The 15,259-nt window shown below is 38.9% G+C and overlaps 1 protein-coding gene across 2 annotated transcripts in view; it reads left to right on the forward strand.

The window, feature by feature from the left end:
- The window catches only part of DYNC1I1 (dynein cytoplasmic 1 intermediate chain 1), a 380,644-nt gene that overhangs the window by 70,535 nt on the left and 294,850 nt on the right, over window positions 1-15,259 (forward strand). The window contains exon 5 of one of the 2 annotated variants that reach the window (XM_052638333.1): window positions 7,301-7,360. The exons of the other annotated variant lie outside the window; for it this stretch is intronic. Within the exon in view, the coding sequence (XP_052494293.1) occupies window positions 7,301-7,360 (60 nt within the window). The remainder of the gene's footprint in view (window positions 1-7,300; window positions 7,361-15,259) is intronic. 2 annotated transcript variants of the gene reach the window in all.

Genomic DNA, 15,259 nt, shown 5'->3' on the forward strand with positions numbered 1-15,259 from the left:
TTTATGGTTGAATAATATTTAATTATATGTATGTGTGTGCACACCACAACTTTTCTATCCATTCATACATTGAGGTCAGCCTTTTCAAGATAAGCTTTCCTTCTTCAGTAAGGAAGTGAGTCTGAAAATTCTTCTGGAACCCTGTGATGGCATCATGCCACACAGACTGAGTTCTTCAGAAGTGGCTTGCAGACCTGAAGGAAATCAGGCAGACATGCCCTGATGTATGCTCTCATTTTTTTTACATAAAGAAAGTAAAAACTGTTTCTTAGGGAACCAACTTGCCCTCATACTTAATACCCATCCGCAGAAAATGCAAGTAAAGACCATTCATTTGTTCATTTGTTCATCACATTCATTCAATAAACAGTTAAGAATATATTGCACAACACAATAAATGCTAGACCTGCGAGGAATATAATGAAGGAATTCTTCTCTCTTCTAAAGATCCCACTTCCAGTAAATGACATATTTAATTTGAAGCCATCTGAGGATATGTTTCTATGTAATTATGGCTCTCAAATATTTGTACTCATAGAGGTGAGCAATGATGTAAAGCATTATTCCCAGATGCAGTTAATTTGTATATTCTTGTGGGACAAGTGCTTTTGATTCATTACCTAGAGTCTTGATATTAGGTACTTGGTAAATTTATTTATTGAGGTAGGGGTGTGTGGGTGTGTGTATATGTGTGTGCGTGTGCATACACACTTATGCACCTGCACAGTTTGCAGAAACCTGAATGGGATGGGTGCGGGGTGAGTGAAGAGATGAGGACCAAGTAAAAGCTGGGTAGTTCAAGGTTGCTGGGCTAGTTGCCAGAAGTGGCCTTTGCTCAAGGGGAGCTGTTGGCAGTGGTTAGAGCACTCAGATACAAAGCGAGGATTTCCTAGCAGAAACAAGGCAGAAACCAGTTACTGGGCTCAGGGCAGAAAGGCAGATGGGACTAACAGTGTGTTTGTCTTGATGCTGAGGCCCCTGGGCTTGGTAACAGTGCTGCTTATATCCTTCAGACCATCTGTACTTGGTTTTAAAGCTTGATGCCGGGCTACTATCGAGGTCAAGTGGATTGCAGGTAGGCAAAGAGAACTGTGAGATAAGGAGCGCAGTCCCATAGAGAGACAAGCTATTTGTGAAAGAGGTGATTGAGGACAAATATATTTAGAGAATAAGGCATTTGAGTTGGGTCTCACATAGTGGCTATGCTTTGGACAAGTAGAGATGGGAGAAAGGGCATTCAGATAATATCGAGGGAGATGTGGGAGAGAGGAGACGTGTGGGGTGTAGAATGTGTGTGAAGGAGACAGTATGAAAATACATCAGAGTCTGGGAGGCAGGTATGGCCTTGGAGGTATTTGAGATTCCTAGTCCTATATTTGAAGCCAGGAAAATATTGAATTTACCTGGCAACTTACTAAATATACAGATACCTAAGGCATAGATCTGAGTTGAGGTCTGGACCACTGCATTTTTGTAACACTTTCAAGATTTGAGGATGTGTTTGGGGGAGCCACTGATCAGATAAAAAGGACAGAAAATGTGAACGAGGATTGTGGTGCTGGAGAAGGAAAGAAGAGCCTGACGAGACAAGGAAAGGTTAAATGCTTTTGGTGTTACAGATGGATATGTCCAAAAAGCATGTGAAAAGGAGGAACTTTGAGTTCAAGGGTGATGAGGACTTCAGGGTTATCTTTTGCAGAAGATATGTGGGCATCTTGGAGATCATCGGTAGCTATAGAGGTGAGGGGAGAAGAAATTACTCTGGTTGGGGAATGCCTGTCTTTATGGGGATGGAAAGAATAAGGATCCTTCCAGAGGTATAACAAGAAGTGAAAAAGATGTGGTTTTTAGGGTCAGGAACACTAAAAGAAATAACATGCTTATGAAGGAGCCAATAGTCACCAGAATCATAGAGATCAAGTATGGGAAACAAGAATAAGCCATGGGATTTGATGGGTTAGTGGTCAGCATCTTCATCATCATCATTTTTGTTATTTACCACTTGTGCTGTTTTATTTCCATAGGGTGAGTTCCTGGGAGTGAAACGAGTTCCAGAGTAATTCTGTGTTTGTGATTCTTGCTCCATGCTACATGTTGCTTTCCCAAAGAACTGTACTAGTTTGAAATGCCACCAGCAGTAGAGGAGAGTGCCTCAGCCACATTGAATGTTAGCATTGCAAATGATGGTTCTTTTAAAAAAATTTTTTTGTTAGATTTTCTTTTTTAAATTAAATTTATTTATTTCTAAATGAAACAAAGATGAGTATTTTTAATGGTAAAAGGTACAATTCACTAAGAAGATAGACATCATAAACCATTAGGCACCTAACAATAAAGAAACAAAGATACAGGAAGCAAAATCAGAAGAAATATAAGGGAAAAGAAAAAAGTATATAATCACAGTGAGACATAGTAACATTTTTCTGAGAATATCAAGTGCAGAAAAATAAGAATAGGAGCATTTTAAATGATGTTATTAAAAATTTATATATGATAGATTTCTATTTATATTACTCTTATAGCCTATACAAATATATTTAAACTTTGTATTTCATATGCTGTTATTAGATGTCCATAGGACATTTAGAAAAAGTGGCCAAAAGATAAACATGACTAAATTTCAAAAAATATAATTCTTCTTTTTGTGATTCGGTTATACATATACACATATATTATCTTTGAAATTATTTTCCCATATAGGTTATTACACGATATTGGCTCTAGTTCCCTGTGCTAGACAGTAAATCCTTGTTGCTTGCTGCGTATCTATTTTTTTAAAATTAGAAATCTAGCATTCTGTTCATACTGAGTCAAACAAGTGGAATCAAAATGGCAAATGATAGTTCTTAATGACTGCCTTCCAGGTATTTATCAGACATCTCTCTCTTAAAACCAAAACAAACAAACAAAAAAAGAAGGTAAGAGCAAAGATGCTCTTTAAGGGAAAAATATTAAGACTGTCTACTCTGGAGTCTAAGCAAATGGGAAGAAGACTGAAAACTACCAACATGCTCCGAACAGGAAGGAATTAACCACTCATCAGGGAGTGTGGTTACACAACACAGACATCATATCTCTTACCCCTAAGTTATGCTTTCCGTGGAGGGCCAGGGATTGCTTTGCTTTGTTTGAATTTTTACTTCCTTCTATCTAATAAACTGAGCGAATAAGATTGGGCCAATGAAGAGAGACTTTTGTAGCCAGCTGAATAGTAAAAGGGTGTGATATAAACTTCTGTTTGTCTCTTAATGGGTTCACTGCTAGTTTGAATATTCTTTTTCTTTGTCATATTCTTTTCCTTTATAAGAAATTTTGAAAAACAGATTGTTCCGCAGATTATTAACTGTTATCTGGTAGGCCTTTTTAGATGAGATACCAGAGGCTACACTGTTCAACATGTTTAGTATCCAATAAGTGAGTGATTATTTACCGTGGTGTGGGAAGATTTTATATCTAGACGTTTGAAACAAGTTGGGAAATGTGACCTTAGAGTCTGTCCAGAACTGCCAATCCAACCATAGGGCCATGGAGCCACGATGGTGCCACATTAGGTTAGAAATCACTAGGTTATTCAATATCTGTGCAAGTAGCAGCTTCCTCATGAAAAAAATCCTCCTGTGGATCCTCAGAGAGTTAGCCTAAGAAATCAACCTACAGTTGATCAGAGCAGACAAATACAGCTCTTAAAAATGAGCAAACAAAACCAAGATGGTTTCCCAGCCAGGAACAATAGACAAAATCTAATTGACAGAATTAAAGATTACATTCAGCAAAACGGGTTCTATTGGTCATCCCAAGAAATTAGGGAAAGTGGAGGCTCTGGCAGCAGTGAGTGGTGGTCTAGTCCTGTTATAAAATGTGGACATGATGGGCATAGGCCAGGGAGAAGCTTTAATAGTTAAAAATTCATCTTCACTTGTTCTAATTCTAAAGACACTGCTAAAGTCTGACTTCCCAGGAAGTCAGTCTTCAAGGGAGAAGACTTCTTCAGGCTTGTATAATTAATTGGTCAGCCTGGCATTTGCTGTTCCTGTGACAGATTGGTGACTTGGCATCTAAAATATAACTTATCAGGTCTAGTAGTCTTACTTTAAGGGCGCAGCGTGTTCAGGTGAGTTGTAGGTAAATAATAGAACAGCTGTGACCACCTGGGAGCTGCCACATTCTTCCCTTGCCTGAGAAGAGTGAAAAAGGCCTCGAAATTGTCCCATCAGAAACCTGAGCGCAGAGGAGCTGATCCCAGCCCTTATGAGGAAATGCTTCTCACAGTCAGCCAGAGCCAGAGGCTACTCCTCTGTCTGTAATCAAGGAAGTATCCATAAAGATAAAAGGTTTGGACTCCAGAGATACATGAGCAGCAAGGGTGAATCACTGTAATGGATTCGGTCACTTCCATCATTTGAAAGGAAGTGATGGAACCAGTGTCCAGAGCCAGGAAGAGCTGCTTTCCTTGGGCAGAGAACGAGTGCACAGCAGCAGTTTTCACCCCGGCTGCACATGAGAGAGTTTCAAAAAAATCTGGATGCCTGGGTCCCACCCCAAACATTCTGATTTCATTGGTTTAAAAGTGGCCTGGGCCTTAGGCCAGCATGTGTGAATCACTTGTTTAGATGCTGATGTATTTGAGGATCAGTGATGCTTTCTGCCTGCCAACTAGTGGAAGCAATAGTCTAGCCTAGCTATTCTCTAAAGGTGGTTCTAGGATCAGCTGTGAGCGTTCCCTGGGAACTTGTTAATACTTTTAATACAGATTCTCAGCCCCACCCCAGAACTACTCAAATCAGAATTTCTGGGCTTGAGGATCAAGCACCTGTATTTTAACAGTCCCTCCCAGTCATTCTGATCCATGTCAGAGTTTGAAAACCACTGATCTAAGTCCAGACCTTACTACTTGAAGTGTGGTCCACAGCCCAGCAGCATCTACCCTGCTAGGAGCTATTAGAAATGCAGAATCTCAAGCCACCCCAGACCTACTAAATCAGGATGGGCATTTTAAACAATATTTCTAGGTGTCTGTGCATTAGAGTTTGAGAAACACTGGGCCTCCTTGGTGGCTCAGACAGTAAACTTTGAGAAGCATTGGTCTCAGAAACAGGGACCAATTAGTGTTCTCACCAGACTTTAGTTGTCATCTTTCAGTGCATTTAGGTCAGAGGACAAGAGCATAACCGGAACTTACCAGAGGAGCTTAGAAACTGTGTTCTGATACCTCTGCAGGAGGTGCTTAGGTGGGTTCCATTATATAGGTGGGGCGTTGTGTCAAAGAAACATTGGTAGTAGGTACAGTAGCTATTTCACTTTCACAGTAAATGTGGCCTAGTAAAAACAGCTTCTGTTGATCAAATACTTACTTTGTGCTGTATAGGTGTAATTGCATGCAATCCCTGTAGAAAACCAGAGAGAAACAATCCATCCATCTGTTCAACTATTGTTTTATTATACAAGCATGCACTGTGGGACAAATTGAGAAAGGAGCACTGACATATATATATACACTACCATATGTGAAATAGGCAGCTAAAGCGAAGCTGCTATATAACAGGAGCCCAGCCTGGCTCTCTGTGATGACCTGGAGGGGTAGCATGGGGGTGCAGGGCAGGAGAGAGCCTCCAGAGGGAGGGGATATAGAGAGAGAGTTATAACTGATTTGCATTGTTGTATGGCAGCTGTATTTGCATTGTTGTATGCCAATACAATGTTATAAAGCAATTATCCTGCAATTAAAAAATCAGGGAAAATAAACATGCATGCCAGGCATGGGCCTGGGCATATTCTTATAATTTAGGGATGTAGCTCTTCCTGCTATTTTGAGACTTAATTCCAGAGTTACACAGCAAACAGTCATAAATACACTGATGTATAATAAAGCCATAGGTAAAGATACCTTATGAAAAAAGTAAAGCAGGATAAGAGAACAAGATGAAGAGTGACGAGGAAGTGCTGCTTGCGGGAGGTGGTGAGAGAAGGAAAGCCTCTCTGGTCAGGGGACATTTGAACTGAGACAGAAATGAAGCAAAAGCATGAGCCACGTGGCTCTTTGGAGAAAAAACATCAAGGAGGACACAGTGGGGGAGAGGCCCTCCCTTCAAGGTGGATTGGGAAGAGAGCTGCAGGCCAGGTCATGAATTGTCGCATAAGCCATGGTAAATCCTTATGGACAAGGAAACTTGAGTGGGCTTCTTTAACTTCAAAACGCCCCCGGATGACCTGGGGCCTTATTAAACTGTAGTCCAGAGTCAATGAGTCTGGGTGAGATCTGAGGCTTGGCATTTCCAGCAAGTTCCCTGAGATGCTGATGCTCCTGGTCCATGAACTACTCTCAGAGTAAGCACGAGGGTGCAGGGGTTGAGAACTGAAGCAGCATGCCCAGTGTCACAGAGCTGGTTAATCACAAAGGCAAGATTTGAATCTCAGGTGCCTGACCCCAAAGTCCCTACTGTCCATTGGCTGCCTCCCAGGAACTTAAGCCTCACTCACTTGTTAACTATATACCACGCGGGAAATTTAAAGGGCGTACCCAAGAAAGGGCCTTGTGTGCACTCTGTTCATGGAAGAGCTCCTTTTATGTGGTGGAGAACTAACAAGGGAAGTTGATAACTGTTGGTAACCTTGGTAACCATTGATACTTTGTGCTAGCTCTTGTGAAGTACTTAGAAGACGTTAAGACATCCCTGGCATCTTTCGAGACGAATGATATTGCCATTGGTGACCATCTTGATGTAATACATAAGAAACACCAAAATACCCATGAGCCTCGAAATCTAATGCACTGTAATAGCAGTCACTGACCCAAGGAAGCCAGTTATTCTCCAGGCTCTGCACTCATGCCCTGCCTGGCCCAGCCTCCCGAGATGCTTCTACTCTGGCCCATTTGAACCCTTGCAGTTGGTCACCATCACTGCCTGGGGAATGCTTGCTGCTCCCTGGCTCTGGGGTACATACGAAGCAGTTTACATGCTCCAGTCAATCATGCTTCAGTATAGAACGAAACAACAATGAAAAGGGGGTGTGTGGGGGTGGATGAATATTTAGCTCTGGGTTTCCTTCCATGGAAACAACTGTAGCTTCCAGTATCAAGCAGTTGTTCCAGAGGAAGGGCGGCTTCTCGCTTTCTCGTGTCCCTTGATATTCACGGGGTCTCCCTGGCTCCTGGGGGTTGTGGGGGTGACAGAGTGGGGAGATGCCCTGTGTATGTATTGTATATGCTGTTGCCTTGATGAATGACATGGTTTGGTTTGGTTTGTTTCCCTCCCCTTTTGTTAATTCTCTGTGTTCTTTTTCCTTTGTGCTGCGCGATTAGGACCCTGCAGTGGGACACAGACCCCTCAGTGCTCCAGCTGCAGTCAGACTCAGAACTTGGGTATATGTCTGCTCTTTCGTTACTCCTTTTATTATTCCTTTGCTACGGTTGTGTTGAAAGGCCGGAGCCATCGTTGCTCTTGCTTTTTTCCCCTTTGTTGAATTTCCAGTTTGATAAAGTTTATTTCCTTCTGTCAGTTTGCCTTCTACAGTTATGCTTGGAAGAAAGTCTCTCTTTGTGGAAAACACCACAAAAAGATGGCTTTTGATCCCCCTCTTTTAATTCCTAGTATTGCAAAACAGCACTCCCCTGAATGAAAATTATAAGCATATCGCCATGCCTCTGCTTCAAGGTGGGGCGCACAAGTTCTGTAATGACAGATATGTTTAACTTGATCCTCGCCGTCTTCCCCTTGACTAACAAGTTACCTTAAGTTAATCTTTGTCTACAACCAGTATGAAAATGTTGTGTCTTGTTTGTTGCCTTTTCACTTGTTTGGGAACTCACAATTAGCATTTAATTTGAATCCAGTTTGAGGGTATAAAGATTCCTGTTAAAGAAAAAAATATGGTCTGTTGAATGCTTCAATATTAAGAAATCTCAAAATTATTTGATGATCGATACTGTCTTCTGCATGCTAAAGATCATTTTTTTTTTTCAGGTGGAAATGTATGTTAAAAGGTAGCTTCAGAATTGAGAATTCTTCCACAAGGAATAAAATGCACAGGCAATTCCTAGAAACGTGGTTTACTTCTATTCCAGGGTTAGAGTTAGCTATATTCATACATGAGATATTTCCAGTGGGGTGCTTGTCCTAGCTGTGCTCAAGCTTAGGAGCGCCGACTATGTGCTTCTTTTCAACTTGCTTTGGTGAATTCAGATCATCTTGAAATCAGCCATGGTAGGGGTGTTTGCACCACAGAAACTGACAAATGTTTCAAACCAGGGCTTATTCCCTTTCCCTCAAGCAAGTTATTGAACTTTTTTACCAACATGCCACTGGGTACCTCCATATGTGAGTAACAGATTTTATTCCAATATTTTGTAAAGCTATTACCTTTTATTTCTAAATATAACCTGATGAATCCTGATGTGGGCATTTATTTATTATTTATTTGAATTTCTGAGATTTCTGGGCTTGTATCTGTGGGTTTCTGTCAATTTTAGTACCTACTGTAGACATGTTAAGTTGAAGGGCTATCTTTATATTAGGTTAAATGCCATCTGCTGTGTCCCTTTATGTATGCAAAAGTTTTCTGCAGACTCTTAACACTGCTAAGCCAAAGAAATATCCTAACATTTTGGGTAACTGATAACACTTTTTTTAACAGTACTAAATTATTGCCTGTTGAGTTATATAGTTCACTGTATGTTTTATTTCCACTTGTATTATTTAAATAACAAAAAATATGGCTTAAATCAAGCAGAAAAAAGCAATGAATATATAGTATATTACTGTTCAGGGGACTTTCAGAGAGTAGTTCTTCAATATTTCATTGTGGTTTTTATAGAAAGGAAGCTAGAACTGGCAGAGACTTTGCCGTATGCACTTAACAGATTTTTTAGACAGATTGTGACATTGGTAAATTATATGTGCTGGTGTGGAACAGTTAGGAATTTTCCTATTTTTATCTGTTTTCCAGGCAAAAACTCAGTTAACTATACAGATGAAAAATAACCCTAGGGAGATGGCATGTCTGTGACTTCCACCTTGCCAGCCATATTTTATTTCAGAGTGGACACAGTGGGTCAGAGAAAAATGGGAAATGAGATTTTTTTGTGTGTGGTTTGTCTTAGAGTTTGGAAGGAATGTTCAAAGAATATTTGAGAGAGGAGGTTGTTTCAGTCATGTTACAATTTCAAATATTGATTTAATGAAATTTTCTGTCTCGTAAATAGTCCTTATGTGCAGGCAGTCTTCCTGCCACACATATTTTTATGAAGTGTTGTTTGTTGTTGTTTAGTTGCTAAGTTGTGTCAACCTCTTTTGTGACCCCATGGATTGTGTAGCCTGCACAGGCTCCTCTGTCCCTGGGATTTCTCAGACAAAAATACTGGAGTGGGGTGCAATTTCCTTCTCCAGGGATTCTTCCCGGCCCAGGGATTGAACCCACATCTCTCGCATCTCCTGCACGGGCAGGCGGATTCTTTACCACGGAACCACCAGGGAAGGGAAGCCCTTTCTGAAGTCTGTCTCAGGCAACAAGAGTTTTGTTGAGACAGGTTTAGTTCCTCTGCTTGGTCTTGCACATAGAGTTGACCATAACACATAACTGGCTCTGTCAGCTGATTTTTTTTTAATAGCTTTATTGAAGTATAATTAACATTGAAGAAATGACACGCATTTGTAGTATTTAAAATGACAGGTTTTAATGTATACACATTCGTGAAGTCGTCACTACAGTCAAGGTAATAAGCAGAGTCATCGTCCCTGAAGGTTTTCTCCCACCCCTTTTTCGTCTTCCCACCTGCTTCTCCCCGTCCCCCTAGACACCTGACCTGCTTCCCAGTCCCTTAGTTCACATCTCCGAGAATATCATTGCAAATGAAATCAGGCAGTAGGTGCTCTTTTGACTGACTTCTTTTACACAAAATTATCATCTGGAGACTCATTCATGCAGGCGTGTCTCAGTAATTCATTCCTTGCTTTTGCTGGCTGGTTTGTTGTGTGGATACATCGCAGTTCATTGATTCGGTCACTTCTGATGTGCATTTGGGTTGTTTCCATTACAAATGAAAATGCTGTGAACGTTTATGTACAGATATTTTTAGCCAATATACTTCCATTTCTTTTGCGTCAGTATCACCAAGTAGAATGGCTGAAGCATACAATGAATGTACATTTAAACTGCCAAACTGTTTTCAAAATAGTTTTGCCATAATACATTCTCACAAGTAGTGTAGGAGAGCCTCAGTTCCTCCACATTCTTCACAACACTTGGTTTTGACTTTTTGAAAAATTACTTTTTTAACCGTTATTAAAGAAATATGATGGTATCTCATTGTGGTTTTAGTTTGAATTTCCCCAATGACTAATGGTGCTAGGTTATCTCTTTGTGTGCATATTTGCTATTTGAATATCTTCTCTGATGAAATGTCTGCTTAAATTTTTTTGGACTTATTGTTTATGAATTGAGTTGTTGGTTTTCACATTACAGAGGTTTTATGTGTTTGGGATACAATCCTTTACCTGAAACATAATGTGTAAATATTTTCTCCCAGTTTGTCACTTGCCTTTTTCATTCTCTTAATAGTGTCTTTAAGAATGGAAACCTTTTTGATTTGACAAATTCCAGCTTTCAGCTTTGTTCTTTTATGAATCATGCTTTTTAGTGACATCAATTTGTAGTAATTGCTTAGATCGTTGGTAGAATGTAATTCACTTGTGAGATGATTTGAATTTGCAAGTTTATTTTGGGAAGTTTAAAATACAAATTTAATAACAAGCAGTAATGGAGCTATTGAGGTTATCTGTATATATATTTTTTTTTGAGTGAGCTTTGACAGTTTGTGATCTTTGAAGTAATATGCCCATTGTGTCTCTGTTGGCAAACGTGTTGGCCTAAAATTGTGTATACATTCCTTCATCATCCTTTAATTATTTGCAGACTTTGTAATTACCTCTCTCTTTCCTGATAATTGGCAACTTTTGTCTTGTGTTTTTCCTTCTGATAAGTATGGCTAGATGTTCATCAATTTTATTGATCTTCTCAAATAACCTGCATTTGGTTTCATTGATATTCCTTGTTTTTCTATCTTCCATTTGATTGATTTCTACTCTGATATTAATTATTGCTTCTCATTTGCTTAATTTGTATTTAATGTGCTTTGTTTAGTTCTTTAAGTGGAAGCAGAAGTCAGTGACTTGAGAATAATCGAGGTGTGTAGTGCTGTTTCTAATGTAGGGGTTAATGCTATTAAATGTCCCTTAAGCATTAACTTCGTGTCATCTTGCAGATTCTTACATAGTTGTCATTTTCATTTGGTTAAAAAGACTTTCGAATCTCTCTTTTTATTTCATCTTTAACTGATGAGTTGTTTCGAAGTGTGTTATTTAGATTCCACATATTTGGAGATTTTTCAGAGATGTTTCTGTTACTGATTTATAACTTATTTCTACTGCGGTTAGAGAACATACTTTGTGTATTATTTGTATATCATTTTAAACTTGTTGAGACTTATGACTCACTGTATAGTCTGTCTTAGTAAACAACCTGTGTGCCTTGAAAAGGGTGTGTATTCTGTTCTTATTGGGTAGAATATTCCAAATTTGTCAATTAGATCAAGTTGGATGATTATGATGTTCCAGTCTTTCATATCTTTTATGTCTATGGCTTCTAACAATTATTAGGAAAAGAGTGTTGATGTTTCCAACTACAATTTTGAGTTTTTCTGTTTCTCCTTGCAATACTATCAGTTTTTGTTTCATGTGTTTTGAAATTTTGTTATTAGGTACATAAGTGTTTGGGATTCTTATATCTTTTGATTAGTTGATGCATTTATCATTATGAAATGAACTTCTGTATCGCTAGTAATACATTTTGCTCTGAAAACTCCTTTGTCTGGCGTTAATAGGGCCACACTAGAGAGGAGCCTGGTGGGCTGCAGTCCATGGGGTCGCTGAGAGTCAGACACGACTGAGCGACTTCACTTTCCCTTCTCACTTTCATGCATTGGAGAAGGAAATGGCAGCCCACTCCAGTGTTCTTGGCTGGAGAATCCCAGGGACGGGGGAGCCTGATGGGCTGCCATCTATGGGGTCGCACAGAGTCGGACACGACTGAAGTGACTTAGCAGCAGCAGCAGCTTCCTTCTGACATGTGTTAACATGGTCTATCTTTTCTCATCCTTTTGCTTTTTTAACCTGTTTGTGCTTTACATTGAAAGTGCATCTTATATGCATCATATAATGGATCTTGCATTTTTAATCTGTTGTAATAATATCTGCCTTTTAGTTCAAGTATTTATATCATTGACATTTAATGTGATTATTGATATGGTTAGATTTAAATCACTGTGATATTAATATCTGTTCTCTATCCTCTATATTCTTCTTTCCTGATATTCTTTTGAGCTTTCTTTTGTATTGTTGCAATTTTTATGATTCTATTTTACTACTTCTTGATGTTAACCATATTTCTTCATGTTATTATTCTAGTGGTTGCTTTAGTGTTTATTTATTTATTTTTTTAATTTTTTTTTTAAATTTTTTTAAATTTTAAAATCTTTAATTCTTACATGCGTTCCCAAACATGAACCCCCCTCCCACCTCCCTCCCCATAACATCTCTCTGGGTCATCACCGTGCACCAGCCCCAAGCATGCTGTATCCTGCGTCAGACATAGACTGGCGATTCGATTCTTACATGATAGTATACATGTTAAAATGCAATTCTCCCAAATCATCCCACCCTCTCCCTCTCCCTCTGAGTCCAAAAGTCCATTATACACATCTGTGTCTTTTTTGCTGACTTGCATACAGGGTCGTCATTGCCATCTTTCTAAATTCCATATATATGTGTTAGTATACTGTATTGGTGTTTTTCTTTCTGGCTTACTTCACTCTGTATAATCGGCTCCAGTTTCATCCATCTCATCAGAACTGATTCAAATGAATTCTTTTTAATGGCTGAATAATACTCCATTGTGTATATGTACCACAGCTTGCTTATCCATTCATCTGTTGATGGACATCTAGGTTGTTTCCATGTCCTGGCTATTATAAACAGTGCTGCGATGAACATTGGGGTACACGTGTCTCTTTCAATTCTGGTTTCCTCGGTGTGTATGCCCAGCAGTGGGATTGCTGGGTCATAAGGTAGTTCTATTTGCAGTTTTTTAAGGAATCTCCACACTGTTCTCCATAGTGGCTGTACTAGTTTGCATTCCCACCAACAGTGTAGGAGGGTTCCCTTTTCTCCACACCCTCTCCAGCATTTATTGCTTGCAGATTTTTGGATCGCAACCATTCTGACTGGTGTGAAGTGGTACCTCATTGTGGTTTTGATTTGCATTTCTCTAATAATGAGTGATGTTGAGCATCTTTTCATGTGTTTGTTAGCCATCTGTATGTCTTCTTTGGAGAAATGTCTATTTAGTTCTTTGGCCCATTTTTTGATTGGGTCGTTTATTTTTCTGGAATTAAGCTGCATAAATTGCTTGTATATTTTTGAGATTAGTTGTTTGTCAGTTGTTTCATTTGCTATTATTTTCTCCCATTCAGAAGGCTGTCTTTTCACCTTGCTTATATTTTCCTTTGTTGTGCAGAAGCTTTTAATTTTAATTAGATCCCATTTGTTTATTTTTGCTTTTATTTCCAGAATTCTGGGAGGTGGATCATAGAGGATCCTGCTGTGATTTATGTCGGAGAGTGTTTTGCCTATGTTCTCCTCTAGGAGTTTTATAGTTTCTGGTCTTACATTTAGATCTTTAATCCATTTTGAGTTTATTTTTGTGTGCGGTGTTAGAAAGTGATCTAGTTTCATTCTTTTACAAGTGGTTGACCAGTTTTCCCAGCACCACTTGTTAAAGAGATTGTCTTTACTCCATTGTATATTCTTGCCTCCTTTGTCAAAGATAAGGTGTCCATATGTGTGTGGATTTATCTCTGGGCTTTCTATTTTGTTCCATTGATCTATATGTCTGTCTTTGTGCCAGTACCATACTGTCTTGATGACTGTGGCTTTGTAGTATAGCCCGAAGTCAGGCAAGTTGATTCCTCCAGTTCCATTCTTATTTCTCAAGATTGCTTTGGCAATTTGAGGTTTTTTGTATTTCCATACAAATCTTGAAATTATTTGTTCTAGTTCTGTGAAAAATATGGCTGGTAGCTTGATAGGGATTGCATTGGATTTGTAAATTGCTTTGGGTAGTCTACTCATTTTCACTATATTGATTCTTCCAATCCATGAACATGGTATATTTCTCCATCTATTAGTGTCCTCTTTGATTTCTTTCATCAGTGTTTTATAGTTTTCTATATATAGGTCTTTAGTTTCTTTAGGTAGATATTTTCCTAAGTATTTTATTCTTTTCATTGCAATGGTGAATGGAATTGTTTCCTTAATTTCTTTTTCTACTTTCTCATTATTAGTGTATAGGAATGCAAGGGATTTCTGTGTGTTGATTTTATATCCTGCAACTTTACTGGATTCATTGATTAGCTCTAGTAATGTTCTGGTGGAGTCTTTAGGGTTTTCTGTGTAGAGGATCATGTCATCTGCAAACAGTGAAAGTTTTACTTCTTCTTTTCCAATTTGGATTCCTTTTATTTCTTTTTCTGCTCTGATTGCTGTGGCCAAAACTTCCAGGACTATGTTGAATAGTAGCGGTGAAAGTGGGCACCCTTGTCTTGTTCCTGACTTTAGGGGAAATGCTTTCAACTTTTCACCATTGAGGATAATGTTTGCTGTGGGTTTGTCATATATAGCTTTTATTATGTTGAGGTATGTTCTTAAAAATTAGGGCAGAAATAAATGCAAAAGAAACAAAAGAGACCATAGCAAAAATCAACAAAGCCAAAAGCTGGTTCTTTGAAAGGATAAATAAAACTGACAAACCATTAGCCAGACTCATCAAGAAGCAAAGAGAGAAAAATCAAATCAATAAAATTAGAAATGAAAATGGAGTGATCACAACAGACAACACAGAAATACAAAGGATCATAAGAGACAACTATCAGCAGTTGTATGCCAATAAAATGGACAACGTGGAAGAAATGGACAAATTCTTAGAAAAGTACAATTTTCCAAAACTGAACCAGGAAGAAATAGAAAATCTTAACAGACCCATCACAAGCATGGAAATTGAAACTGTAATCAGAAATCTTCCAGCAAACAAAAGCCCAGGTCCAGACGGCTTCACAGCTGAATTCTACCAAAAATTTTGAGAAGAGCTAACACCTATCCTACTCAAACTCTTCCAGAAAATTGCAGAGGAAGGGAAACTTCCAAACTCATTC

This window comes from Budorcas taxicolor, chromosome 4, assembly GCF_023091745.1.
Source record: "Budorcas taxicolor isolate Tak-1 chromosome 4, Takin1.1, whole genome shotgun sequence".
Lineage (NCBI taxonomy): Eukaryota > Metazoa > Chordata > Mammalia > Artiodactyla > Bovidae > Budorcas > Budorcas taxicolor.